Source organism: Pan troglodytes, chromosome 14 (assembly GCF_028858775.2).
Source record: "Pan troglodytes isolate AG18354 chromosome 14, NHGRI_mPanTro3-v2.0_pri, whole genome shotgun sequence".
Classification (NCBI taxonomy): Eukaryota; Metazoa; Chordata; class Mammalia; order Primates; family Hominidae; genus Pan; species Pan troglodytes.
Window position 1 is genome coordinate 116758432 of NC_072412.2, and position 26726 is coordinate 116785157.

At 42.6% G+C, this 26726-nt stretch overlaps 1 protein-coding gene across 44 annotated transcripts in view; it reads left to right on the forward strand.

Annotated features, from left to right (window-relative positions):
• ARHGEF7 (Rho guanine nucleotide exchange factor 7) overlaps positions 1–26726 on the forward strand; it is a 191588-nt gene that overhangs the window by 31880 nt on the left and 132982 nt on the right. For 14 of the 44 annotated variants that reach the window (XM_016925546.4, XM_016925551.4, XM_063792336.1 and 11 more), the window contains exon 2: positions 6941–7027. In XM_016925546.4, the coding sequence (XP_016781035.1) occupies positions 6941–7027 (87 nt within the window). Of the gene's footprint in view, positions 1–6406; positions 6759–6940; positions 7028–12056; positions 12120–26726 lie in introns of those variants that run through there. The other 30 variants (XM_054665565.2, XM_054665566.2, XM_054665567.2 and 27 more) reach the window with 15 other exon arrangements.

Here is a 26726-nt window from a genome sequence, read left to right on the forward strand (position 1 = left end):
TCTTCCTTCTGTAGTGGTTTTTTTACTCAAACTCTTTCAAAGTTTGAGAGTCTTTAAATTCTGAGAGGTGGCAGCTGTCTTAGTCGGCTCTCTGCTTTGGTTGAGGGTGGAGATGATTGTTCCTGCCCTGGAGTAGTTGGTAAGGACTTGACATGAAAACTGGATAGCTGTGGATGCTTCTGAAGTCTGACCTTAATGTTGCTTTGTGATTAATTTGTAGCAAATTTTCATACCACACACACTGCTTATCAAATATTAAGTACAAAAGGCATACTTTGAAGGAAAATTGTAATGATTCTGGGACTATGTCTCTGCCTGGTTAGAGTTCTTGATGGAAAAGCCTGGAGTTTATTACCACGGAGAATTTGGCACAGGATTTCTGAAAAGTGAACTGGGCAGAATTGTTGGTCATTTGAGGCCTGAGTTTTCTGAATATTTCTGGAGACTACATGAAAAAGGAGACTTCCCCACCCCTTTGAATTGTGAAGGCTTTGCTGATTATAAATAAAGCTATCAACATTGTTGTACATGGCTTTCAGTGGACCTATGCTTTCATCTCTCTTGGGTAAATGCCTAGGAAAGGAATTGCCGGTCTTAGGGTAGATGTATATTTAACTTTGCAAGAAACTGCCAGTTTTCTAAGCATACCATTTACACTCCCATTAGTCGTGTCTGGGAATTCCAGTTACTTTACATCCTTGCCAACACTTGATATATTGTCAGCCCTTTCCATTTGATCCATTCTGGTGGGGTGCAGTGTTACCTGTGGTTTTAATTTGCATTTCCCTAATGACTAAAGAGGTTGAACTGTTTTTCATGTGCTCACTGACCATTCGTTTGTATAGCTTCTTCAGCGAAATATTAAAGGGACTTTCAGCCATCTTGTTTGTATCACAATATTCCAAACATGTTTTTCCACCACAGCTTCACCCATGATCTCAGCTGCCCTTTTTTACTCGCCATCCTTGAGAACACCCTGGACTGCCAAAATGGCACACCTTTGAGATGCAGTTCCATTTGCCTCTTCACCCTTCCAGGCCCAACTCAGAGGTCACCTTTTCTGCTGGTTAAGCCTCTAGCCCTGCCCTATCTCTGCAGAATTTAGGCTTCCCTCTGCCATGCTTCTGTAGTGCTGAGTCTACATCTCCGTGGCCACACTCGCCATGCTGTGTGCAAGCTTCTGTGCGTCTCACTCTTTGCATTCACCATGCTTATGCCATCATCTGCCGTGGAGTCTAAGCCCAATATTGCTGGATTAATTTATTACCCATTTCATCCTCCCAGCCACTCTGTGCAAAAAGATGTGTTAGCCTTAAATCAGGGACAAGGGCATAGACCCAAGGGGTCAAGTGACTTGTCCAGTGTGACACAACATATTTGTTACACAGCCAGGCACTACTTACTATAAAGTTTTGACTCTTTGACATTACAGTTTTCCAAACAAGTATGTTTTAGGTACAGTGTTCTTTGACCTAGCTTGCTACAGGTACCCATCCATGTACATGTACAGAAATATTTTTCAAGGGATATGCAGGCACAGGATGGTTTTAAGGAAATCCACTTCCAGACCCTCAACTTACATACACAGTCACCTAAAACTGACTAGCCTTAGAAGGTGCCAAGCCATGGAAGACATGAAGCTGGCTGGGCCGTCCCATCTCCTCTCTCACGATGGCCATTCTCCCAATTCATACAGAAAGGCAGACTTTGCACCTGTCATCTTCCTGAGGTGCACTGCTGCAAGATGGAAAAATTCCAGGCCATGTAACAAAGAGACAATGAGAAATATTGATGGTATTAAGAAGTCAATGACTTTAACAACTGAAATTTTGCTACTCAGGGGTTTCCACTTCTTAGCTTTCACAGAAATCAAAGGAGACCTAATCAAGTTGTTAATAAATGATTCAAAATATTTTTAACTTATGAGAGACCATATCTGGACTTTGTCTATGTAACTCAGAAGACTTCAAAGAGTTAAGATATATCATGACAAATCTCCTTGCATTTTCAAGTATTTATTTTTGTGAACAAAGTTTTTCAGGGTTTGCATAAAAATCCTCCAAGATAGGAAAACAAGCGATGCTAGACCATACCTCACTCTAGCAAAAAGTGACAGTCATTCAGGGGTAAATTAACAAACTAAAAAAAAAGCCCTATACATTTCATTAAAAAAACCATTTCTGGCCAGGTGCGATGGCTCACGCCTGTAATCCCAGCACTTTGGGAGTCTGACGCGGGCAGATTGCTTGAGCCCAGGAGTTCAAGACCAGCCTGGGCAACATAGTGAGACCACTATCTCTGAAAAAAAAAAAAAAAAAAAAAAAAAGAAAAGAAAAAGAAATACACTTCCAGATAAAACTTTGCTTTTTATATGTAATAATTTATAAAAATGGTAACATATTGTTTTCATCATTTGTGTACTCATAATAGTTGTGTTAACTCAGTTCAGAAAAAAATCATAGCAATTAGATTCTTATGGCTTAATACTCTTAAATGTAGAGTCAATTATCATTATTTATGGTAGTTATGTTCTAGAAAGTTACCTTGATCATTGAATTACTGACAAATGCAACACTGCTCTGAGGAGAAATATAGCGTTAGGATCCACGAAGACTCTGGCCAGAACATTTTGCCAACCAATCAATACATAACCTTGTTTTATGTGTATTTTTGTTTGAATATAGCTTATTTAATATAAATTTCTTACAAGTAATCATATGCAGTATTTCTTTATAATAAACAGTGTTTCAGTTACAGCATTATGTACTCCTATGACTGTACTAGTTTAATTCTCAGTCATAAGTACACACATGCACACAATACACATATACAGTACTCACATAACACGGAATACTGTGAACATGCTTTATACTGTATAGCACAGTAATAACAAATACATAAAGTCCTGAAAAAAGCATTAAGTGAAGATTAAGCATTTAAAGTTTTATACACATTAACTAAAGTCTTACTGTAATGGAGCTGCAGGATGTGTGATGGTCATTGAGTGCACTGTGGTTTACCCTATCAACCTTAGCTTGCCCCATGAAAATCAAAAGAGGCTGGTGGAACTCACCCTGCACAAGAGGAAGATGTCAGTAAGGGCAGCACATTGTGATCTGGCAGAGCTACCTTAGGAGTTTGTCTTTTGCAACTTGTTGATGGTGTTGGCAACTGTCTCTCAAACTGGCTAGAAAAATTGGTTCAGCCTTGTCTGCCTGGCTTTTCGCCTCAAATCTTTAAGCATCTCAGAATAAGGGATAAATGCAGTGCAAGTGAGGTGCTTAAATGTGAGGCCACGTTCAAGTACAGGGTCACGTTCTTCCATGTCATCGAAAATTTTTTCCAAGGCAGAATTCTATTCTGATATTTTGGCTGCTGTGAGAGGGACAATTCTTGGAGTCTTAGGGTGACTTTCATCCCTGACTATGCTCCCATGTTTTTCCATCTCATCCAGGTTTTTGTTTGTGGGTTCTACTGCCTTCTCTGACAAAATTTCCTCCACATCTTCTTCCTTCATGTCATTGAAACCTTCGCCACTTATTTGCCATGCAATATGCATTGTTTTTTATATTTTCTGAAACATCTTCAAAGCCTTGAAAAGTTTTCACAGAGTCTGACCAAATGTTTTCCCAGCAGTTATTGATAGTAGCCTGCTTGATGCTGTCCCACGCTGTGCCAACATAATCAATAATGCTGCGTAGAGTGAGTGATTTCCAGTAGTCTATCATGGTGGCTTCCTTGTTGGCGTCAAGAGCCTCACAAGCTTTACAATGAAGTTCCCTCGTGTAGTGTGCCTTGAAAGTTTGTATTATGCCCTGAGGGGCTGGACGAGAGATGTAGTATTGGGGGCATGAAAAGAACTTCTTTGTTGGGGTGAGCATTTTCAAGTTCATCGTGCAATGAACTGGGGCATTATCCAAAATTAATAAGACCCAGAAAGCAAGGTTTTTGCCCTAGAGATACCGTTCAACTTCTGGAATGAAGCAGTGGTGGAACCAATCCCAGAATATTTCAGATACCAGCCATGCTTTTCTGTTCTACTTCCAATGGACTGGCATGCAGTTCAGAATTTTCCCTTTAAGGGCTCATGGGTTTCGGGCTCTGTACACCATCAGAGGTTTGCACTTAAAGTCGCCCTTGGCATTGGTGCACAATAGCAAGGTTGAATGCTTTAAAGTCAGGGGCTTGCGTGACCATTTACATTACATAGGTTCATTTGCCAGCATTCTTATAAAACAAGCAGTCTCATCAGCATTGAAAACCTGCTCTTTACCATAACCCTTTAACCCTTTTCACGTATAACACTTAGCAGACATTTTAAAAATTCTTCCGCAGCCTCCTTATGGCAGAACCTGCCTTGCCTGCAAGTTTAAAATTTGATTTCATGCTGTACCGCCTTTTGAAACGTGCCAGCTAGCCTGCACTAGCTGAGAAGGGTTTAATATTTTCCTGACCTTGGGTAACATGGCTGTAAATTTCTTTGGCTTTCAGCCTCACAACAATACTGCTCACTACACTACAAAAGTCCATATATGACTTTTTTGATTGGTTGTCGTCTCATGAATCCACAATTTTAGCTGCTTTTCCATCTTTTCCATAGCTTCATCACACGCTATAGATGTTACTTTAGCACTTTCTGGAGCAGCCTCATGTACAGATGTGAATGCACTGTATTGTTGATTCATTAACATTGAACTCATGGCCAACAGCACTATAACTCATGCCCGAACGAAGCTTATCTAACACATGTATTTTCTCTGTTAAGACACATCACAGCCTTCTTGCGCTTAGGGACATTAGACAGCATTTCAGCACTACGTTTGGGGGCCATTTGAAACAGAAATCACCATCGGAAAGCATAGAAATTTGAAAAACGTGACACTAAGTAGAGTGAGAAGAGGACATATGTTTACAGAATGAGAACTAAAAAAAAAGGCAGAGCATGGCCTTATTCAAGCACAGCTGGGAACGTGTACATAAGGTGATCCAAATTTTTCACTGTTCTGCATGTGTCCATATATGACTGAGAGTGCTTCAAGTATTGATTTTTGGGTTACACATAATTTTTAGCAAGTAGCTGAGTTCATAAATACAGACTCTTTGAATGATGATTGACTGTATTTGTAGAGGTCACTTGCCAAAAAAGAGTGTGTTTCAAGCATAAAAATAGACTATATGAGAATACAACTTTTTGGGTGAAGTGGAATGAATTAAAGGAGAAAGAATTAATGTCTGACTTGTTCAGAAACTTTTTAGATGGAGAAATGGGTATTATGTTTCTATTACACTTAGATTCTATTGGATATATTTTTTATAAAGGATGCAATGGTTTAATTTAAAAATGTCATCAGAATGTCAGAAATTACATCCTTTACAACTATTTAAAACTATGAAGAAAAAAATTAGGTATTACCTAGATATGTGATAATTTTTGAAAATTATTTTAAAGAGCAAAATGGATTAGGAAGCAGCTTTGCTTTTGCCATTCCACTGAAAAAATGTAGTTTCGATGGAAACATGTCAGCACTTGCTTGAAGGAATTTTTCAACTATAGAAAGAAAAAAGCTTCATTCATCCCTTTTGGCATTGCTGAACACTTGGTTTTGATGTATAATTTTAAAACACCTGAGCACCATAAAATGAAACCACAGTATTCCTGAGAGTAGCCTGGTGAAATGTGATTTTCTCCTACAGTACAGAAGGACAAAAATGCCTTTAATGTCCTCAAATGCTAGAGTTCTAGATGACGCATTTGTTTAAATGTCAACGCTTAATGTCTTCACATGTAATTTGGAACAGAAGTTTTCTTACAGTTAAAATAATCCTTAGAGCAAAAAACAAAATAAAGTTTTTCGTATGCCTCAGGCTTCTTAAAATTTTCTAGTAATTGGTAGTTTCTGGTTTCCTTAGTTTCTTGCCGTGGGTAAGGTCCAAACACCTTACATGTGTTGCTGGTGGCCCTCACAATTCTACCTTGGACTAAAGCACTAGGGAGTCTGTAGGCGCCTTCCTGCGCTCCTCCACTGCGGTGGATCCACAATTTCTTCTCAGCTGACTTACTGGTTTTCATGTTAACTATTTCGGTTCATCATTCATGAAGCACGTGGCTTATATTTGGGAAAACATTGCACCTTAATCCCAACATGCATAATTTATGTTGCTTAATTATTTTAAGTCATTGCATTAGAATAGTAACTGCGCTCTCCATGAGCCTTGGCTAGAAAGAAGGGAAAAAATCCCAGGTTCTCTCCCAACGATCAGGGGTTACTCAAGCCGCCCGAGTTCTCTGGGGCCCCTCTGGGCCAGGCTGCGTCCACTTGGGAGAGGCCGAGGACCTGGCGCCAAGAGGCGGCGGTGTCTGCGCTAGGGGCCGAGCGGGTGCGCTGTGTCTCCGGGGCCAGGCCAAGGACCTGGAGGAGGGAGGAGGCCGAGCGCGGAGCCTGGCCTTGTCGGCTGCGTCCGCGGGGCTAGGGTAGAGACCGAAGACTGGACAGGAGGAGGCGGCGGTGGCCGCGCGTGGGGCCAACCGGTGGGCTCCCTCTACCGGACCGAGGCCCAGCACTGGGCCAGAGGAGGTGGCAGCTCGCCGGCAAAGCAGGGTGGGCTGCCTCCGCGGGGCCGAACACCCGGCGCCATCCGAAGACGTCCCGCGAGGGCCGGCGGGGGCGCGGTCTGAGGACGTCACTTCCGGCGCCGGGGCTCACTTCCTGGTGCGGGAAGGGGCAGAGATTGGTGCAGCCCCGGAGGAAGAAAAAAGGGTGAGGAGAAGCAGCGGCTGAGCGGGTTGGCATCTGGGGCAGCGGGCTCGCTCCAGGCCGTCGGGGCCGCTCGCCAGCGTCGCCCGCTGTGTTGGGAGCGCGGGCCGTGGGCGTCGCTCGGCCTTGTCCGCGGCGTCCCCGCTGCCGGCCACGGCGCTCAGCGCTTGTGCTCTGTGTTGCAGGTCTACCCCGAGCCCCGGAGCGAGAGCGAGTGCCTGAGCAACATCCGCGAGTTCCTGCGCGGCTGCGGGGCTTCCCTGCGGCTGGAGGTGAGCGCGGGCGGCCACGGGCCGAGGGAGGGGCCGGGAAGACGGGGTTGGGCCCGGGGTGGGTGCTTCGCTCCAGCCGGACCTCCCGCCTCCTCCGCGCCCGGATCCGACCCTCCCCGGCTGCTCGGGAGTCCGGGATGTGTGGAGCGGGGCGTTGCGGGTTTGGGTAATGGCCGGGAGGTGGCGGCGCGCGGGCCACCCCCAGGGCAGGGTGGAGTCTGCGTGTGGAACCCCAGACATTGCTCTCGTTCCAGTGAGGAAGAGTGGTTCTGGTCGCTGGTGGTGCAGGTGACACACATTTTCAACAACCGTTTATCAGGGGTGTGAACCGATTTCTTGGCACCTGCCTCAGCATGAACTCTGCTTTTAGAGATTGTCATCTAAGGGCTGGCATCTAGGTCTGGGTCAGGCCTTAGAATCCTCAGCAGGTGATCAGGCAAAGTCGTGCAGAAATAAAATGGGCCAGCCCTCCGCCTGCTTCTCCCAGCCGCACTCCTTTCTCTGCTTTTTCTTCCTGAGACCAGAAATTCGGTGGTTTTTCCGTACCCTCAACACTTAATGTCCAGAGAATTCACATTAACCAGTATGTGAGGTTTATAAAACATGCTGTCGGGGAACATACTGGGCGGGGTCTCGATTCCCTGTTGTAAAATGTTGTGTCACTTTACTAAACATTGTCTTTTCAGTCTTTCAGTGGCAGTTTCTGGGAATTTAACTCTTTCATTTTATTTTGCTATTGCGATTCTTCCTACACTTGGGGTAGCACTTTAAATACAGAAATCTAGCTTTGCTTTTCTTGGGATCTGCTTAAGTGGTTGCAGTCAGTCCTGTACTCAAGTCCTGCCGTTTATGTTGCCACTTTGTCACTCTTAACCTTAGTTTTCTTATCTGTAAACTGAGATGGGCAATATCAAGCTCCCAGATAAGAGTACAGTCGGCCCTCCGTATCCAAGGTTACCCACCCGTGTATTCAGCCAACCTTGGATTGGAAATACTGGAGGAGGGGGGAACCAATTAAAAAAAAACAGTAAAAAACAACACAGTATAATATTATTTACATATCATTTATAATGTACTAGGTAGTGTATGAAACCTAGAGGTGATTTAATGTTTACGGGACTATGCCATTTTATATAAAAGACTTGAGCATCTGAGGGTTGTGGTATCCACAGGGATCCTGGAACCAATTCCCTGCTGATAAAAAGGGACAACTGTATATGAAAGCATCTTTGTAGAACCTGTTATGTAGGATAACCCAACAGAGGTTTCCCTTCCCGAAGAATATTTTGCTATAGGTTTCTCGGAAAACCTAGAACATCAAATCTGTGAGGGCAGGTTACGTGGAAAGTTTATTTAATTGAATTAGACATGTAGGAATTCATAGATTAAAGTATTACTGGCGTTGTTTATGATTGTAAACACAAAGAAATTTATTGTTGGTAGTATTTCATGTTGGCAAGGAAATTATTACACGGAAGTGAAAGTGCTAGGGGAGATTCCAAGAAACTTAGGGCCTTTTCAAAGGGGAAAAAGACAGTGTTTCAGTAGTCTTTGCCTGATACCCTTTGTCGTATCAGCTTTGTCATTTTGTAATCCAGCTGCCTTATTGGCTGTGATAATATGCCTTGCTAGTGGCAGGTTTTACTTTTTCTTGACCTTTGTGTGGGATTTTATTATATTATCCTCTTGAAACTACTGAGTTTTGTTTACGTTAACATACTTTTGAAACTCAATTGGCACGTTAAGATTATCTGACTTTAGTGTAAAACTTTTTAAAAAAGTTTTGTTTTAAAGTAAATTGAGGCTGGGCATGGTGGCTCACGCCTGTAATCCCAGCACTTTGGGAGGCCGAGGCAGGTGGATCACATGAGGTCGGGAATTCGAGACCAGCCTGGCCAACATGGTGAAACCCTGTCTATACTTAAACAAACCCAAAAACAAAAATTAGCCCGGCGTGGTGGCGTGCACCTGTAGTTCCAGTTACTCAGGAGGCTAAGACAGGAGAATCCCTTGAACCCCGGAGGCAGAGGTTGCAGTGAGCTGAGATTGCCACTGCACTCCAGCCTGGGTGACAGAGCAAGACTCCCTCAAAAAAAAAAAAAGTAAATTGAATGTTAAAAACTTACCGTTTTTAGTTTTCCAAAGGTTGCTGACATTTCATATGGTAACTATTGTTTTTATAATTAAGAGTTTATTTGAAGGTTTTCTGGAAGAGAGTTTTCACTAACATATTCCAAGCATCTACAATAGTGCTTGGCACATAATAGGCTTTCAATAAATATTTGTTACTAATAGAATGAACTTGAGGTTGTAGGTGATAGCAGGTGAGTTTCATTTTAAAGTAAAAAATTAGTTTTGACTTATTTTGTGCTATTTTTAAAGAGTAAATATCTCTTCCAGTAAATTTAAGCAAGAGGCAAATGTAAGCATTCTTCAAGCTTAGTGTGAGTCACACTTGTAATTACCTAGGAGATAATAAAAATGAAAATATGAAAACAGCACATGAAAAACCTGATAAATTGTTCAGTCATTGTGTTTTTTGGGAAGTTACCCTGAGAAGTCATTTGTATGCTATGCATCCAGCTCTGGCTTCCAGCCTTGTAAGGTGATGTGAAGGGACAGGGCTGGGCCCTGGAGGACTTGGTCATCTCCCATGCGGGCCACGGTGCAGCAATTTCCCAGTGTTTAAGAATTGCTTAGGGAGTCAGGAGGGAAGGGCCTTGCACTTGTGAAATATGTTGTGGGATTTACACATTTCATTTTCACAAAATTCTGAAAGGTGGGAAATTGATAAGAAATGTTTTGAAACTACAGACACAAAACTTAAAACTAATAGCTTAAATTCTAGATTAGCTTTTGTTCTATAGTTGTAAATGTCAAGGTGCTTTTCTTCCAGGGGTTAGTTTAGACTGAATTGTGTTTGTAACAGATTGTTTTTGGTGTATATATTCTTATTTACTGTCAGTTTAAGCTCTGCTAAGATTTGTTAAAGGGAAAAAGGAAGTAAACTTGGTTAATATGTCAGCTATTTTGGTGCATGCCCTCCTTAATTACCTGTAGAAAATCAGATATTATCCCCCAATTGTTCTGATTATGAAAATATTTTTATAAATTGGTTTTAAAGGAATATTGTGTGAGTTGCATTTATTGGTAAACTTTGAGAAGCACTGGGTTTTAATTTGGAAAACTTTGAAATTTGGAAAATTAAAAAAATTTAATTAGTGTTGGAAAGCGGTGCAACTTGGATGACTTCATTTTCTTATAACTTTTTTACTTGGCATGCTTAAATTTTTTTTTTTTTTTCCAGTTAGGGCAAAAAACCCCTAGGCACACAATTTCTATTTGTATCTCAAAAGCAACCAAAATAATAATTATTAATAAGAATAATGATGATGTTGGCTGGGTGCAGTGGCTCATGCCTGTAATCCTAGCGCTTTGGGAGGCTGAGGCGGGTAGATCACCTTAAGTCAGGAGTTTGAGACCAGCATGACCAACATGGTGAAACCCCATCTCTACTAATCACGCCACTGCCCTCCAGCCTGGACAACAGAGCAAAACTCCGTCTCAAAAAAAGAAAAAAAAAATGATGATGATGATGATGTTTGTAGAATTTCACTTGAGGATAAGTAACTTACTGAGGCAAACCAAGCAAGTGATAGGACATTTCTTTGCATTTTCTTAGGTAAACAGCTACAGAGAAATTCAGAGTGATTTCTGTTTCCAGTATTTTGCTGTGTTACTGTGGAATTCTGATTCAAGTGTTGTAGCTACTGTAGGGTGTGTATGTGTGCATGTGTGTGTGTGCACATGCTTGTTCACTGAAAAGGTCACAATGAATTAGCTTCCAAGATGTTCCCACCCTATACAACATTGTCTGATTAGGCATCTGACAACTAGGGAAGCAGGTGAAATGTAACTGGCAAAAGCAGATTTTATGTTCCTAGGAGAAAGCTTGTTTGGTTAAAGCCATCACGCCTGTAACATGTTTACCAGTTTTTTATTTCAAGAGCTGAAAGTTAAGGATATAAGATTCCAGTTAATTGATACATTATTAAGCTCACTTTAATAACGTGGTTTCAGGAATATTAGCAACAAAATTATTATAATAAAGCTATGGATTTTAACTTAGTTCTGTTTGAAAGAAAGATGTCTACTGTTCTTGATACTTAGCTATATTCATACATAATAGAAAAGGGTAATCTTGATGGATAGTTTGATATTAATGAGGCTTTTTTGCTTAAGAATTGACTGTGGGCTCACATACAGTGTTACCATCACTACTTGAAAGGAAAACAAAACATTTCAGATGAAACTGGGTGAGCCTGTTCTCATAGTTGCCAAGAGGGAATAAAGCCAATTTGTCAAGTGTAAGGAAACCACAGCTCTTTCTTGTCATAGACCATTGCTGGAATAGTTATGTTTGATATGATAGGGATGGTAACCCTAATATATTAATAATTGATCTTTCCAGCTCCTTGGCACTGCAACTAATACTAAAATTATCTGCAGGTTTCACAGTTGCTGTTCATTTATTTAACTGTTTTTCTGGAAAAGTGGAAAGCATCCAAAGGCCCAGGTGGTTCAGAACAGAAATCTGCTCTTTTCTCATCCTCACCCTTGGAAGTTTTTGGTTGGTTTTTTGGTCTCTCAGATCAACAGAGCATGAAATGTAGACCAGCTAGTCACATAAAGCTTGCCTCATATCCAGTTTCTTTTCTTTAATTCTTATATTTTGTTTTTAAATTGACAAATAGTTGCATGTATTTATGGAGTAACATCATTATGTCATATGGTATATGAATGCATTGTGGAATGATTAAGTCGGGAATGAACATATCCGTTACCTCACATACTTCTTATTTCTTTGTGGTAAGAACATTTAAAATCTAATCTTTTAGCAATTTTGAAATATACTTTAAATTATTGTTAACTGTAGTCACCTGCTGTACAATAGATCACTAAAATTTATTCCTCCCGTCCGACTGAAATTTTGTACCCTTTGACTAACATCTCCCCTTTCCCTGTCTAGCTCCTGTTTCCTCCTTCCCAGCCTCCTCAGCATCTGGTAACCACCATTCTCTTGTCTGCTTCTGTGAGTTCAGCTTTTTTACACTTTACATATAGGTGAGATCGTGCAGTATTTGTCTTTTTGTGCCCTGCTTTCTCTTAGCACAGTGTTCTCCAGGTTCATTCATTGTTTTTGCAAATAACAGGATTTCCTTTTTTTAAAAGTCTGACTAGTATTCTATTGTGTATATATCCCACATTTTCTTTATTCTCTCATCTTTCAGTGGACACTTAGATTGATTTTATATCTTGGCTGTTGTGAATAGTGCTGCCAGGAAAATGGGAGTGCAGACATCTCTTCAACATACTGATTTTAGTTTCTTTGGCTATATACCCAGTAGTGGGATTGCTGGATCATATGATAATTCTGTTTTTAGATTTTGGAGGAACCTCCATACTGTTTCCCAGAATGGCTTCAGGAATTTACATTCCCACCAACAATGTGCAAGGCTTATCTTTTCTCCACATCCTTGCCAACACCTGTCGCCTTTCATCTTTTTGATAATAGCCATTCTACAGTTGTGAGATGCTCTCATGATTTGAATGTGCATTTCTCTGATCATTAGTGATGTTGAACATTTTCTAATCTGTTGGCCATTTGTATGTCTTTTGAGAAATGTCTGTTTGGGTCCTTTGCTCATCATTTTTTAATCAGGTTTTTTTTTGTTACTGAGTTTTTAAATATATTTTGGATATTAGCTTCTTATCAGATGTATGGTTTGCAAATACTTTCTTTCCATTCTGTGAGTTGTCTCTTAATTCTCTTTTGCTGTGCATAATCTTTTCAGTTTGATGAAATCCCATTTATCTTATTTTTGCCTTTGTTTTCGGTGCTTTTGGGGTCATATCCAAGAACTCATTGTCCAGACCAATGTCATGGAGCTTTCCATGGTGCTTATTTCTGGTAGTTTCATAGTCTCAGGTCTTACATTTTAAGTCTTTAGTCCATTTTGAGTTCATTTTTGTATGTGTTGTGAGACAAGGTTCCAATTTAATTTTTCTGCATGTGGATATCCAATTTTCCCAGCACCATATGTTGAAGACTGTCCTTTCCCCATTGGGTGTTCTTGGCACCTTTGTCAAAGGTCTGTTGACTGTATCATGTGAGTTTAATTCTCAGCTCTCTATTCTGCTCTGTTGGTCTGTGTGTCTGCTTTTATGCTAGTGCCATGCTGTTTTGGCTGCTATAGCTTGGTAATACACTTTGAAATCAGGTAGTGTGATGCCTCCAGCTTTGTTCTTTTTACTCAAGATTGCTTTAGTTATTGGGTTTTTTTTTTTTTTTGTGATTCCATGTGAATTTCAGGATTGTTTTTCTATATCTGTGAAGAATACCATTGTAAATTTGGTAGACATTGCATTGAATCTGTGGATCACCTTGGGCAATATGGATGTTTTAACAATACAGGTTAAGCATGCTGACTGATATGGTTTGGCTGTGTCCACACCCAGATCTCATCTTGATTTGTAATCTGCATAATCCCCACGTCTAGGGAGAGACCTAGGGAGAGACCTAGGAGATTATGGGGATTACAATTCAAGATGAGATTTGGAGTTAGAGATCAGCCTGGGCTACGTGGCAAAACCTCATTTCTACAAAGAAAAAAAAAAATCTATTGGACAGTGCTGGATCCAGTAGAATCCTAGGAGATGGGATCATGGGGGTGATTTCCCCCATGCTGTTCTTGTGATAACGAGGGAGTTCTCAGGAGATCTGATGGTTTTATAAGGGGCTCCTCCCCCTTTGCTCCTCACTCTTCTGTCTCCTGCTGCCCTGTGAAGAGGTGCCTTTCGCCATGATTGTAAGTTTCCTGTGGCCTCACCAGCCATGTGGAACTGTGAGTCATTTAAACCTCTTTTCTTTATAAATTACCCAGTCTTGGGTATGTCTTTGTAACAGTGTGAACGTGGACTAATGTACATGCCAAACCTGAAAATCCAAAATGCTCCAAAATCTGAAATTCTTTGAGTACCAATGTGACACTCAAAGGAAATGCTCATTGGAGTGTTTTGGATTTTCAGGATTTGAGATGCTCAACTGATAACTATAATGAAAATATCCCCAAATCTGAAATACAAAACACTTCTGATGTCAACTTGTGTCACTTCTGAGAATGTGTACATGATGCTGAGTAGCACAGAGCATGCTTGTGGCATGGGTGCTAAATGGTTAGCTTGGCACACTCACAGCTAGTAATTGTGACTTTGATCTTCAGCTGATTTCTCCTTTTTTGACTCAGGGTTATTGCTCACTCCTGGTAGCTGCCCATGATTATCAGGTGTTTGCTTTGCGGGGGACGGTATAGGGGGAGGGAATGTAGTGCCTGACCCCATCCCCTTTCCTGGGTTGCTGTCCTGTGTTGCCACTCGCCAGCTGTGCCATCAGGAAAATGGGTGTCACACGTGCTTGCCCTTTGTGTCTGTCGTGAGGATTACATAAATTCATGCAAAACTCTTAGAACAGTGCCTGGTAAGTTGGAGGTGCCAAAGAGACAATAGCTGTTATTATCATTTGCATTATTATTCTTTCGTGTAGTTGGAGCCATATGGTATATTTTAAATCTTTACCCAGGGTTCCATATTCATTTTTTAAACTGCAGTAAATAGAGCTATGTAAGAAGAAAATGAAAAGCTGTATAATGCTACCGTTTAGAGATACCAGTGTTAAAATTAGTATTTCTTTTTTGGTAATTTTTTTTTTAACCATTGCAAATATGTAAATATATTTTTAAAATATCCATGACATCATAGATACATGTAATGTTTTATAACATGCTTTAATTTGATCCAGTGTGAGTCTTTTCCAGTGTTAAATAATTATTTTACTACTGATTTTAATGGCTGCCTCTTAGTTCCTGGTAATAATCCCCATTTTTGGATACAGAGGTGGATTCTAAGTTTCCACGGTTGTGAACAGTGGACTGTGCAATGGACATTTCTGTACCACACCCTTAATCCTTGATTTTCTTTGTAGGACAAATTCCCTGATAGGGCACTGCAAGGCCAAAGGTGGGGGCTTTCAAAGGCTTTGAACACCTGCTACCATACAGCTTCCAGAGAACTTTTGCCAGTAGCAGTACCTGAGAGTACTCCTTCCTGTCCTATGGATGTCCTGTGGACAGCTGTCTTGAATCTTTTATATATTTTCTTTCCCTTAGGAAGATGGAAAACTTGTTATGGATAAACATTTTGGCTTTTCTATCTTATATCTTCCACAGTGCTTTACATTTCTGGGGAGATTGCAAACTAAAATAAATGTAAGTCAGTCAACATTTCCTGCATTGGACTTTTGAAAGAGGATGTGAAAGAAAAGCTGCTAGAATTGGAAATAAAAGTTGAAAACCCTAGAAATTTGCAGTGTTATCAGCTGTTGCACAAGTAACCTCGCATGGCACTGGGTGGGACATTTTTGGGCCACTCTGTACAAGCTGGAGTTCTGGCTGTAAATGCATCTTGAGACGGTCTGCAAAGGTGAGAGGGCAGGTTTTCATTTTCTCACTTTACAGTCGAGAGACTTCAAAAGGAGTTCAGGTGGGCAGTCCACCATCGTAAGGAGCTGGGATAATTTAGTGAGTGAGAGGTTTTGGAAAAGAAATTGCCTTACCTGTTTCTAAAACACTCATCTTCCCTGTGTATTTCTGAAGGACAAGTTCTTTTATTATACTGCTCTGCCTAATGCTCAGTTCTCTTTTAGATTTTTTTTAGCCAAGATTGTGATTAGGATTTCACCCACAAGAATAGTTAAAAATATTAACACTTTTGAAAGAATTAAAATGTGGGAACCACTTACTGAAACTCAAAACTTGTTGATGCAGGCTTAATAATTAATTGCAATAAAAACAGAAGTAAATCTATAGTCTGGGATGGGACGCCCAGCCAAGTGTTGTCTTTGTTCTAGATTCAGACAGATGAGGAGGTAAACTGTTTATTGAAACTTGGCATTGAAGGTTTATAAGCAGCAAAGATATGTTTGAGGCATTCTTTTTAGCTGGGCACCCTTCTATACTGTTGATACCAAGTGTGAAACGGTTGGTCACAACATAGTGTTTATTGACTGATTTATTGAATAAGCTGTTGAAGCTTATTCCTGTGTAGGACCTTAGTTAAGGAAGTTAAGTAAAAATATTGTTTGGGAGAAGAAATGAGTAACTATTCCCTGAACATTTTGTAGGTAGTTTAAAGAAAGACAGTTTCCATTCAGATACTGTAATTGTGTTTTAATTTCACCTGGCAAGAAGTGTCAAGAGATGGCCCTCTGTCTTGTACCTTAGTGCCTTGCTGTACTGTCTTGCTGGGTGAACATGAAGTGTTCTGGTTATCCAGGCTGCTTTTCTAGTGTAGACAGCTAGACTTCCCCCTTCGTTTCAGATCTTTGGAATGTCTTCTTTGTCTAGATCAGCACTGTGCAGTAGGAATATACTGGGAGCCACAGATGCGATTTTAAGTTTTTTAGTAACTACTTTAAAAAAGTGAAGCAAAGTTAATTTTAGTTTTCATTTTTAAATATTTATTTATTTATTTATTTATTTTTGAGACAGAGTCTCACTCTATTACCCAGGCTGGAGTACAGTGGCGTGATCATGGTTCACTGCAGCCCCCACCCCACCAAGTACCTTTGACTACAGGCATGCACCACTATGCCTGGCTAATTTTTGTATTTTTTTGTAGAGATGAGGTTTTGCCATGTTGCCCAGGCTGATCTCTAACTCCTGGGCTCAAGCAGTCTTCCCACCTCAGCCTCCCAGAGTGCTGGGATTATAGGCATGAGCCGCTGTACCTGGCCTAAAGTTAATTTTAATAATGCATTCTATTTAACCCAGTGTATCCATAAAATTATTTCAACATGTAATTGATACATACATATTAATGAGGTATTTTAGTTTCTTCACATTAAATCTATAAAATCTTGTTGGAATTTGTTATGGCCACAGCACATCTCGGTTTGTATTAGCCACATTTCAGTTGCTCAGCAGCCCATCTGTGAGTGGCCCCCGTATTGCGTGTTGCATTTGGATTATTTAAGAGGCTGGGGAAATACGGTGATCTTTGAAATGAAATGGGACCCAGGTTTGTTGAGAACAAATTGTGTGTCTAGGCATTTTCCTTGTACTGTTTTGTTGAAACCTCACGATGCCCTGCAGAGAAGATGGCAGTTCCCCACTTAGCAGATCAGGAGGCTGAGACTTGAAGTGGTTCGGAAGTCCCAGGTCCCAGCTCAGCCAGTGAAGAGATGTGGAATTTGAACTCAGATGCATCCACTCCACTGGCTGGGTTCTTCATACAAGCATGCTGCTGCCTAGTGTGGCATTAGGTGAGGTGTTTGACAACATCAAGACAATACTCTTAGGCTAACTCCTGGCAAGGCCCATGGGCAAGTTCTCAGGAGAACTTACCTGGTGACAGGGCCTGCCTCATGGGTGTGCAACTAGTGTTGCCACACAGGGCCCTGTGCTTGGTTTCATGCTCTGCTGTTGCCATCAGAAACTCTTAAGAATTTTTTGACAAGGAGCTTTGCATTTCCAATTCGTGCTGGACCCTGCAATTGAGTACTTGGTCTAGCCTGCTGGTATTGTTCTTAGAGGTCTGTGATCAATAACAGGATTAAACAGCATTTTCTGAGTGCTTATTATGGCCTAGGCCCCATTATGAAGTGTGTGTTAACCCAGTCTAAAAGTAGCTGTCTCAAGTTGTTACCATTTTCCTCACACGATTGCATCCCTGACCCCAGGCAAGTGGAATCGGGATAAGAATAACCCTCAACAATCCCTGCTACTAAAGAATTGCTTAAAGTACTTCCTCCTGATAGGAAGTTAAGATAATTTGTTGTCTCTCATGCATTAAAAATTGCCACAGCTTCCAAGGCAGCCACCATTTTACCTGTCAGTGATAAGGACCCGTGATATTATTGGCTGTGGGTTTTGTTTTTCTAAAGGATCCTTTTGGGAAAGCCATCCTCTCCAGTGTTGGGATGATAAAAGGACGGGAAGTCGGAGTCAGCTTGAACTTACCAATCAGAGAGCATGTAGGGGTTGAGTGGAGGGGAAGAGCCTCTCCAAGGAATTGGAGAGAACTTTCTACTCACATTACGTCTAACTAGCCAGAGGATGGGCACTGGGACTGTATACTTGTAAGGTTCCTTCAAAGCCTGAATTGTGTGAGTCAGTGATGCAGCTACTTTCTAGATGAGCTACCAGTTTAATAATAGGACTTAGCCCCAGATTCCGCTCTCCCTTTTTGGCCCTTGACATGGGACACAGATCCCTTAGTAGGTGTTCATGCCTGGCCCATGTGGGCAGCCGGGTAAGTCCAGTGCAGCTGGTCAGTTGGTCTCACACAAGAGTTGCATCACTTGTATCTCAGCTGGTTGTTCAGCAAGTACTGGCAGCACTTAACACATGCAGTAAAGCAGTGAGGCTGTTTTGCCACCGTGACAATGCAGTTGAGTTTTGCCTAACGTGAAAATACTAAGTTTCTGTGTATTCTCTGCTACCCACAACCAGAAGGCTTGGAGGAACAAGCCTTCTGGTTTGTTTATCTGCATCCCTTCCCCTTGATAAAGCAACTGTGAATTTGGTCTTAATTAGCTGTAGTCTGTTGAACCGACTCAGTATAGCCAGGGTAGAGGCAGAAGGAAGTGTCCTGCACAGCGGTGCAGCTGAGGGCTTCGTGCTCCTGAGTTGGTGGCACAAGAGAGGGATTCAGTGGTCAGCTCTGCATAGTCTCTCATTTTCTAGCAAATAGAAACCAGAGTGGATGGCCTCATATGTGTAAGTTCTCATGAGACTCAAATGGAAATTAGTTGTCCCTGAGGTTCTTCATGCTTGTCTGATTGAACTAGATGGTTTGAGAGGGATATTTTGTAGATTAAAGGGTGAGATTAGGGCTGGGGAGAACAATGGTGGTAGACTGGCCTTAAAGACCAGCCTCCAGGAGAGCCTCTGGCAGTTGGAGTCCCCACTCCCTGCCATTAATCATCTGTCACATCTGGTTCATCTTCCTTTTACTAACCCCAGAATCTTGGCTTTTCTCTTTGCCCACCACCATTAGCCCAGGCTGTCCACATCCCTCGCCTGGATCACTGCAGCAGCTCCTGGCCAGTCTATCCTTGCTTTCCTCCAGACTGTTTTTTCCTGAAACGCAAGGCTGATTTTGGTCATTTTCCTCCTGACTCTGATTTTACCTAATGTCTTAGAATGAAACCCATGACCCTTGGAAGAGATGGGGAATAATAGGAAGTGAGGCCAGGGAGTCGTGGGGAGCGAGATCAGGTGGTCCTGTAGGTCCTGTCTTTTCCTCCAAGTGATATGGAGCCTCTGGGGGTGTTTGGGCAGAGGGGAGAAGGGATGTGATGTTAGTTTTAACAGGATCATTTTGGCTGTGTTTTGAGTATAGACTGAAAGACCCAAGGGCAAAAGCACGGAAACCAAAGAGGGCAGGATGGCAGCAATCCGGGTGACCTCCCAGGTGATGGTGGCTGGAACCACAGTCCCGTCAGCATAGGTAGCAGGAGAGACTGAATTCTAGTTTTTATCAAGAGGGTAGAGATGAGATGATTTACAGATGGACTAGATGGGGATATGCAGGAGAGGAGTCAAGGAGGACCAAGGGTTTGGCCTGAGCAGTTAGAAGAAGTTGTCTTTGGGATGGGGAAGTCTGGCAGGGCCAGATGTGGGCACTCAGCTTCAGACATGCTCCATCAGGGTATCTGTGAGATGCCTCAGTGAAGATCAGGTCTGGACTTCAGGGATGCAGCCTGGGCTGGGATATCAGCTTCAGACTTCTGCACAAGCAGGTTCTGATTGTGTAGAGTGATGTTCCTGTTAGTCTGTGTCATGTGGAAGAGTGTCTTAAACACATATTGTGGGCAGGTGCTGTGGGGAGGACATCCATGCCTCAAAGAGAATGAAGGAATACCTGGTGAAGGGCTGGGGGAGGAAGTGAGGAGGTGTTAGTCCCGGAACATTTTAGGCCCGCTAGACGTGCGTACTGACGTTGCTCATTTCCTGGCCAAGCTGTAACCACCTGAGTAAACGGTTGGTTTGTTCTTGGGTCAGGTGTATCCACAGCAGTCATTCAGTGCGAGGGTACTTAGGTCCTCTTTATCGTCAGAAAATCACAGAGAAGCACCATGCAAAAACAGGTTTGTGGTCATGTAGCGTGAAAGTTGGCGAAGATATGATCTCTGGGCTATTTGTATGTGAGCTTAGAAGAAACTGAGGACTCGACATCAAGTTGTATTTTATATTTCTTTTATCCAATAAGACTTGTACATAGCTTAAAAGATAAATGATACTTAGAGCCTCAAAAGGAAACACAGTCCTCCCGCACTCTCCTTATCCCAGAAACACACTCTGAGCTGGTGTTTCTTCTTGGTCTTTACTTCCTCCTTTCCATATTGTATCCTGGCACTGTTGTTTCTTATCAGTTTTAGTTAATAACTGTCTAAGATGAGGGCGTAGCTCTTTGTATCACTCCTATCCCCCAGTTCAGGAGAATCATTCTTTGCCCTGCATGTGTGACATGATATCCCTTGGTGCAATGTTAGTTGTTTTAGCCAATGTTTTTTCTTAGTTATAAATGACATGTGTGCATTCTGAGCAAACAGAGTGTTACAGGCACACGTAAAGGGAAACGTCCACTCTTCTCTTTCCCTCCTAAACACTCTAACCCTGCTTCCTGCAGGAGCCACTGTTGAATGCTGAGGCACACACGGACTCTTTTTCAGGAACTGAGGCCATACTAGGAATGCTCTTGTGCAGTTTGCCTGTTTGCACTGAGAATGTAGTGCCTTTCCTGGGGGCACCACTGTGGTGGGCAGCACACCAGAGCGTGACAGCGATATAAGGCGCTTTCCAGAGGACAGAACACCAGAGCCACCCCTTCCTCACAGGACACTTGAACAGTAAAACTGAACCTTCTAGGTGTGACAGTGTGGAGTTATGGCAGGAGAGCAGGGTGACTGTCCAGCCTCGATAATGTTCCCTCCTTGGCAGAGTGAGGTCCTTCTGCTCAGTTTGCCTCTTGAGGAGTTGGGCACCAGGAGCCTGAGGAGAGGGTCCTGGCTTACCTGGGTTTTTCCTCTCTTGTCCAGGTCATAGGGAGACTGTCAGGGCTGAGATGGCCAGGGTAGCTGGTGGAAGGTGCTAGCCCTCCCCTGTGCCTGCTTCTCTGCCTCTGCTGCTCTCCCGCTTGGTCTCATCTACTCTGTCTCTGCGGTGTGCGACAGCTGTGTGAGGCCCCACTGTGCGACAGTTGTGTGAGGCAGGGGTGTGGGTGCCCTCCAGGCCTGCCCAGCCACCTAGCAGCTGTTGCCATTCCAGGCTCAGAGTCCCCGCCTCCTGCAGATTTCTTCAAGCTTCATGCTGCCTTGAGGATAAACACGAGTGGAGAGTTGACACTTTTCCTTCCATGTCTTTATGTTCTCAGAATGTTCCAAGAACTTGGAATATTAACAGGGAAATACCAGGGTTTCTGCATAGAGGTGGATAAAATAGGCAAGAATTGTTCAGGTTCAGTCTTGAAAGGTAATGATTGAAAAGGGATATCCTTATAGATTATACAGTTTTGAAGGCTATGAAAGGGTTTCAGTAAATTGTCCATTCCCACCCCCAGAACAAAATCACAGAATCGCAAAACTTGGGTTTAGTTTTTTGAAGCTTGGGAGATGATTTTTGAAACTAAACAAAGGAAATATTAAAGATGTAAAAATGGCATAGTTTTGTGGTTTTGATATGTTGACTCCAAGAAAGTGGAGAAGCCACTTTCAAGAAAGTGGAGAAGCCACTTTCAAGAAAGTGGAGAAGCAAGAAATGCTGTGTTGAGAGAATAGGTTCCTTGATGACTGATCGCCAGTGAAGTGTTTATGGAAGCCAGGAGTGTTGGATGACATGAGGAGGGTAGGTGACATTGCTTCTATAATATGTTCTTTGATGCCTGTGCCAGAGACGATGCAGACAGCAGACGATGCAGACAGCAACTCACTATTCACAATTTGAAGCAGACCTTATCATTTCTCGTTTAATCAGTAGTTCTGAACTTTTTGGTGTTCAGTAATTTGGGAAGTTGGCTTAGGTAACAAATAATGACAATAGTAGCGGTTAAGTTTGGGGATGCTTACTGTGGGGTTGTGCCAGGCAGAGGCAAATCCGTTTAACATATACTAGTTTACTTAATCCTTAAAAAAGTCATTGGCATTGTTGGGAAGAGAAGAAAGTCGTGTGTTAGGAGAGAATTGCAGAGGTCGTTAATGCCACTGTATTAGTCTGTTCTCACATGGCTATAAATACCTGAGACTGGGTAATTTATAAAGAAAAGAGGTTTAATGGGCTCATGGTTCCACAGGGTGTACAGGAAGCATGATGTTGTCATCTGCCCTGTTTCTGGAGAGGCCTCAGGAAACTTACAATCATGGTGGAAGGCAAAGGGGAAGCAGGCTCGTCTTAACTGGCCGGAGCAGGAGCAAGGGAGTGGGGAGGTGCCACACACCTTGAAACAACCATATCTCACCAGCACACACTCATCATCACGAGAACAGCACCAAGGGGAAATCTGCCCCTCACGATCCAGTCACCTCCCACCAGGCCCCACCTCCAACATTGGGGATTACACTTCGACATGAGAACCAAGCCACATCAGCCAGAGGCTTCTTCCTGGTCCTTGCGTTGGTAACCAGGACCTTGCTTGTGAGACATTATTGGAAGATTTTTTGGTGGAATTATATTTTTAACTTTGGAGTCATTCTTACTGTAAAATATATTTATGCTGTTACATTAATGAACATTTAATGATCACCTCTGTTTGCTAGACACCGTTCTAGTTGCTGGAGGTGGCTTGGTGAGTAAGGGAGGAGGGGCCCTGCTCTTAGGGAGTGTAATTCTAGTTGGGGAAACACTTAAGCAAAGGAATGAGTGTGTGAACAAATAAAACTGTCATGCGCAACAACTGCAGAATATCGGGGGGTGAGGTGAGAGAGCACCTGAGTGCTGACTTAGATTGGGTCGTCAGAGAATGCCCCTCTGCAGAGGTGACGCTGCTAGGATTTGCTCTCACAGCCAACGTGATACAAGCTAGCCACTCTTCTTCTTTTTTTGTAGACAGAGTCTTGCTCTGTTCTCCCTGCTGGAGTGCAGTGGTGTGATTTCAGCCCACTGTAACCTCTGCCTCCTGGGATCAAGCAGTACTCATGCCTCAGCCTCTCGAGTAGCTGAGATTACAGGCATGTACCACCATGCCTGGCTAATTTTTGTATTTTTAATAGAGACGAGGTCTTGCTATGTTGGCCAGGCTGGTCTTGAACTCCTGGCCCTAAGTGATCTACCCGTCTTGGCCTCCCAAAGTGCTGGGATTATAGGCGTGAGCCACCGTGCCTGGCGCAGTTAGTCAATCTTCTGAGGAAGACCAAACGTGGACGTCAGAATTGCTCTTCTGTTGACCATTTTCTTCTTACTGGAATTTCTTCTTATTTTATCTCTTATGTAGGGAAGCTGGGTGAGAATTGATCATGTTACTGGCGTTATCAATGGCCTTGCACAAGGCTGCTCACTCAAGTCTTCCTGCCTTTACTGATGCAGTGCTAAGTGGCCGGGGAAAGTGCTGTGTGTTACCCTTAGGCCAGATTCACTTTCTGGAAGGTTCTAGAAGGTTCCTTGTTGGGAGATGATGGTGGCTACCCCAAGGGTCTGGCTCCGCTCTGGGAGGACTTGGGAGAACTCTGACGACGGATGGTGCCCAGGCCCCTGGAAGCAGAGCCTGCTGCTGTGTGTTTGAGGTAAAAATGGGAGACCTGCTTGTTGGGTACTTGGGACAAGAAGTTTGATTTGGGAATTTAATTTATGGCAGATAACAGATAATCAGTCTCAGTCTTTTCTGTTGCAGATATAAAAAGCAGCAGTGGTTATCTTTAATTTTTAAAAAGCATTTTATCCTTTTTCTGTTGTTTGTGTTTATAAGAAAAATGCATGCATACCAAATATCCATCATAAAATAGGGAACTAAGAATTTTGTGTGCACTGGATTTTCTTTTTTTAAAATTATTGTTTGAAATCTGTTAAACAAGGTTTTGAACACAAATGAAAGAACTGGCTTTTACTTTAAGCTTAAGCTCACCAATGCACTCCTAGAGTTACTTTTGTTCAGGGCTCTGTATAACCAAATGGAATTAGCCTGAGGAAGGTACGGTTTTTTCCACAGCATTTTGTTTGTGATGAGGAGGCTAAGATAGTTTAAACTGTGTGAGCTGGCACTGTTCTAACCATAAAGATTTGAGGTATTTGGGTTTTGGTTGTAGCCAAGCCTAGCTTGGGAGCTGCGTGTGCAGGGGTACAGGTGTCTGAACAGAGTGTGGCTGCTCAGTGCTGGATGAGGCTCTTTGGTGACAGTCTTTGAAAGCAAATTAAAAAAAATAAAGTGAAAAGCATTAAAAATAATTTCACTTTGTTTATAGAGTTACACTTTAATATCGCTCCAGGTTACATGCTTGAATCTACAAGTCCTTCCCCTTCATGCTTTGCTCTTTTAGTTGAGGAAGTTGGCTCATTGTGTTATGTGTTCAATTTGCATGAGCAATTTTTATGTGATGGAGTAAACATCAGTGTGGTCTTTGAAGTTAGCTTGGTGAATGCTTTTCTAATTGGGGAAAGCTGTTAAAGTTTGATTTCAAGAGAAAAAGGAATGAGCCTCTAAAAACAAAGCTCTTCTGTGGCTGCCATGGTCTGAATGTTTATGTCTCCTCCCCAAATTCCCATGTTGAAATCCTAACCCCCAAGGTGACAGTATTAGGAGATGGGGCCTTTGGACTTGACTAGGCTCATGAATGGGGTTAGTGCTCATATAAAAGAGGCCTCAGAGAGAGACCTCTGCCCCCGTGCCATGTGAGTTTGCAGTGAGTTCAGCTGTGAAGAAACAGGCCCTCACCAAATACTGAATCAGTCCGTGCCTTGATCTTGGACTTCCCAGTTCCAGAACTGTGAGAATACGTTTCTGTGGCTTATGAGCCGCCCAGGTTATGGTATTTTCTTACAGCAGCCTGAACGGCCCAAGGCAGTGGCAGAGAGCATCAGTACACGGTACCCTGAGAAAACACGTTCGTAATCTTGACGAGGGGCTGGTACTCTAAATACGTAAGTAGCTCTTATAAGCCAGTAAGGGAGATTGTAACAAAATGAATTCAGTTCTTTAAATGGAAGCACTCACTGATCAGTGCTCTAGGGGCCTTTAGAGCATAGTCTCTTTGGAAATGTGGTCCTGGAAGTATATATTCTCTTAATATCCCTAAACGAAATAAATTCAGTTCTATAAATGGAAGCACTCACTGAATCAGTGCTCTAGCGGCTTTTAGAGCATCGTCTCTGTGGAAATGTGGTCCTGGAAGTATATATTCTCTTAATATCCCTGAAGTCATGGCATTCTCCAGTTCCAAGTCACGTGGTGGTGTCGCTCTCTAAGGCTGCAGGTAAGTTGGTGATCACCTCATCCTGTGACTGTGTCACATCCTCTCTGACTGCTTCTGCCCTTCACACTTTTTGGGAACCATTTCCTCAAAGAAACTCAAGCCATAATAAAACTTGGTTTTGAAAAACCAGCCTCTTTTCTTGCAGTAGATTTGAACTGTCATTTGCACACTTAGTAAAAGCACCCTGCAGACTGGGTTAATAGCAGAGAGAGGGGTCCTGGTGCTGTAAACCAAGGCTTGGCAGTTTCTGTAAAAAGCTAGACAGTAACTCTCTTGTGGGGGCTGGGGTGGGGCAGACCTCTGTCACAATTATTCTGCCGTTGTTGTGTGACAGCAGCCGGAGTTGGCATGTACAAACTAGGCATAGCTGTTTTCTGGTCAGACATTATTGATGCTGCCTTTTTCTCCCGATTATAGTAGCTATGTGTGTAGACAGGTTGAGCATCTCAAATATGAAAATCCAAAATCTGAAACGCTCCTGGTCCCAAGCATTTCAGATGAGGGATACTCAACCTGTATATAGAAATAAAAACTGCAGAAAAGTATATGAAAAAACCATTCCACTTGTATCATTAATAAGTTACCTTTATTAACATGTTGCTGTATTTCCTTCCAGCATTTTTTAATGCCATTTGCTCACTCTCAACCCACACCTTTTTTCTTTTCACAGAGTTGGTGTCAGAGTACACACAGATCCTGCCAGTTACTTCCCCCAGAGCATGTTGCGTTTCTGGGCAGAAACAGCCTAGCCATGGTTGGGGTGGAATGCATACTGCCTGGGAGGGCTGGCCGGTCTCAGAGCCTGGCAGCCTGGAGGGGTGGTGTGCTTGGCTAGCTTGTCTTGATATTTTGCCCCCTTTTAAAGTCTTCCAGTCACTTTTATCTTCACAGAGTAGCAGGGTCATACTGGGGAGTCAGAACCAGGAAAAATACCAGGAGTTTGACAAATTCCAGGCCTCTGTGTCTGTCTTGGGAGGATGCTCCACCTTCGTACCTACTTTGTGGCATCAGTTGGAGATGCTCTGTAGGGTAAGCTCAGCCCCAGGATGTGGAGGGACAGGGCAGAGTGCTCACTGGGGACACAGTGTATTCACTGATTGGAAGCCTGTGAAATTTCATCCACGGATTGCTTTCCCAGGAGGTTGGCAATTTGGAAAGCACATTTTGGGTGTGCTGTTAGGG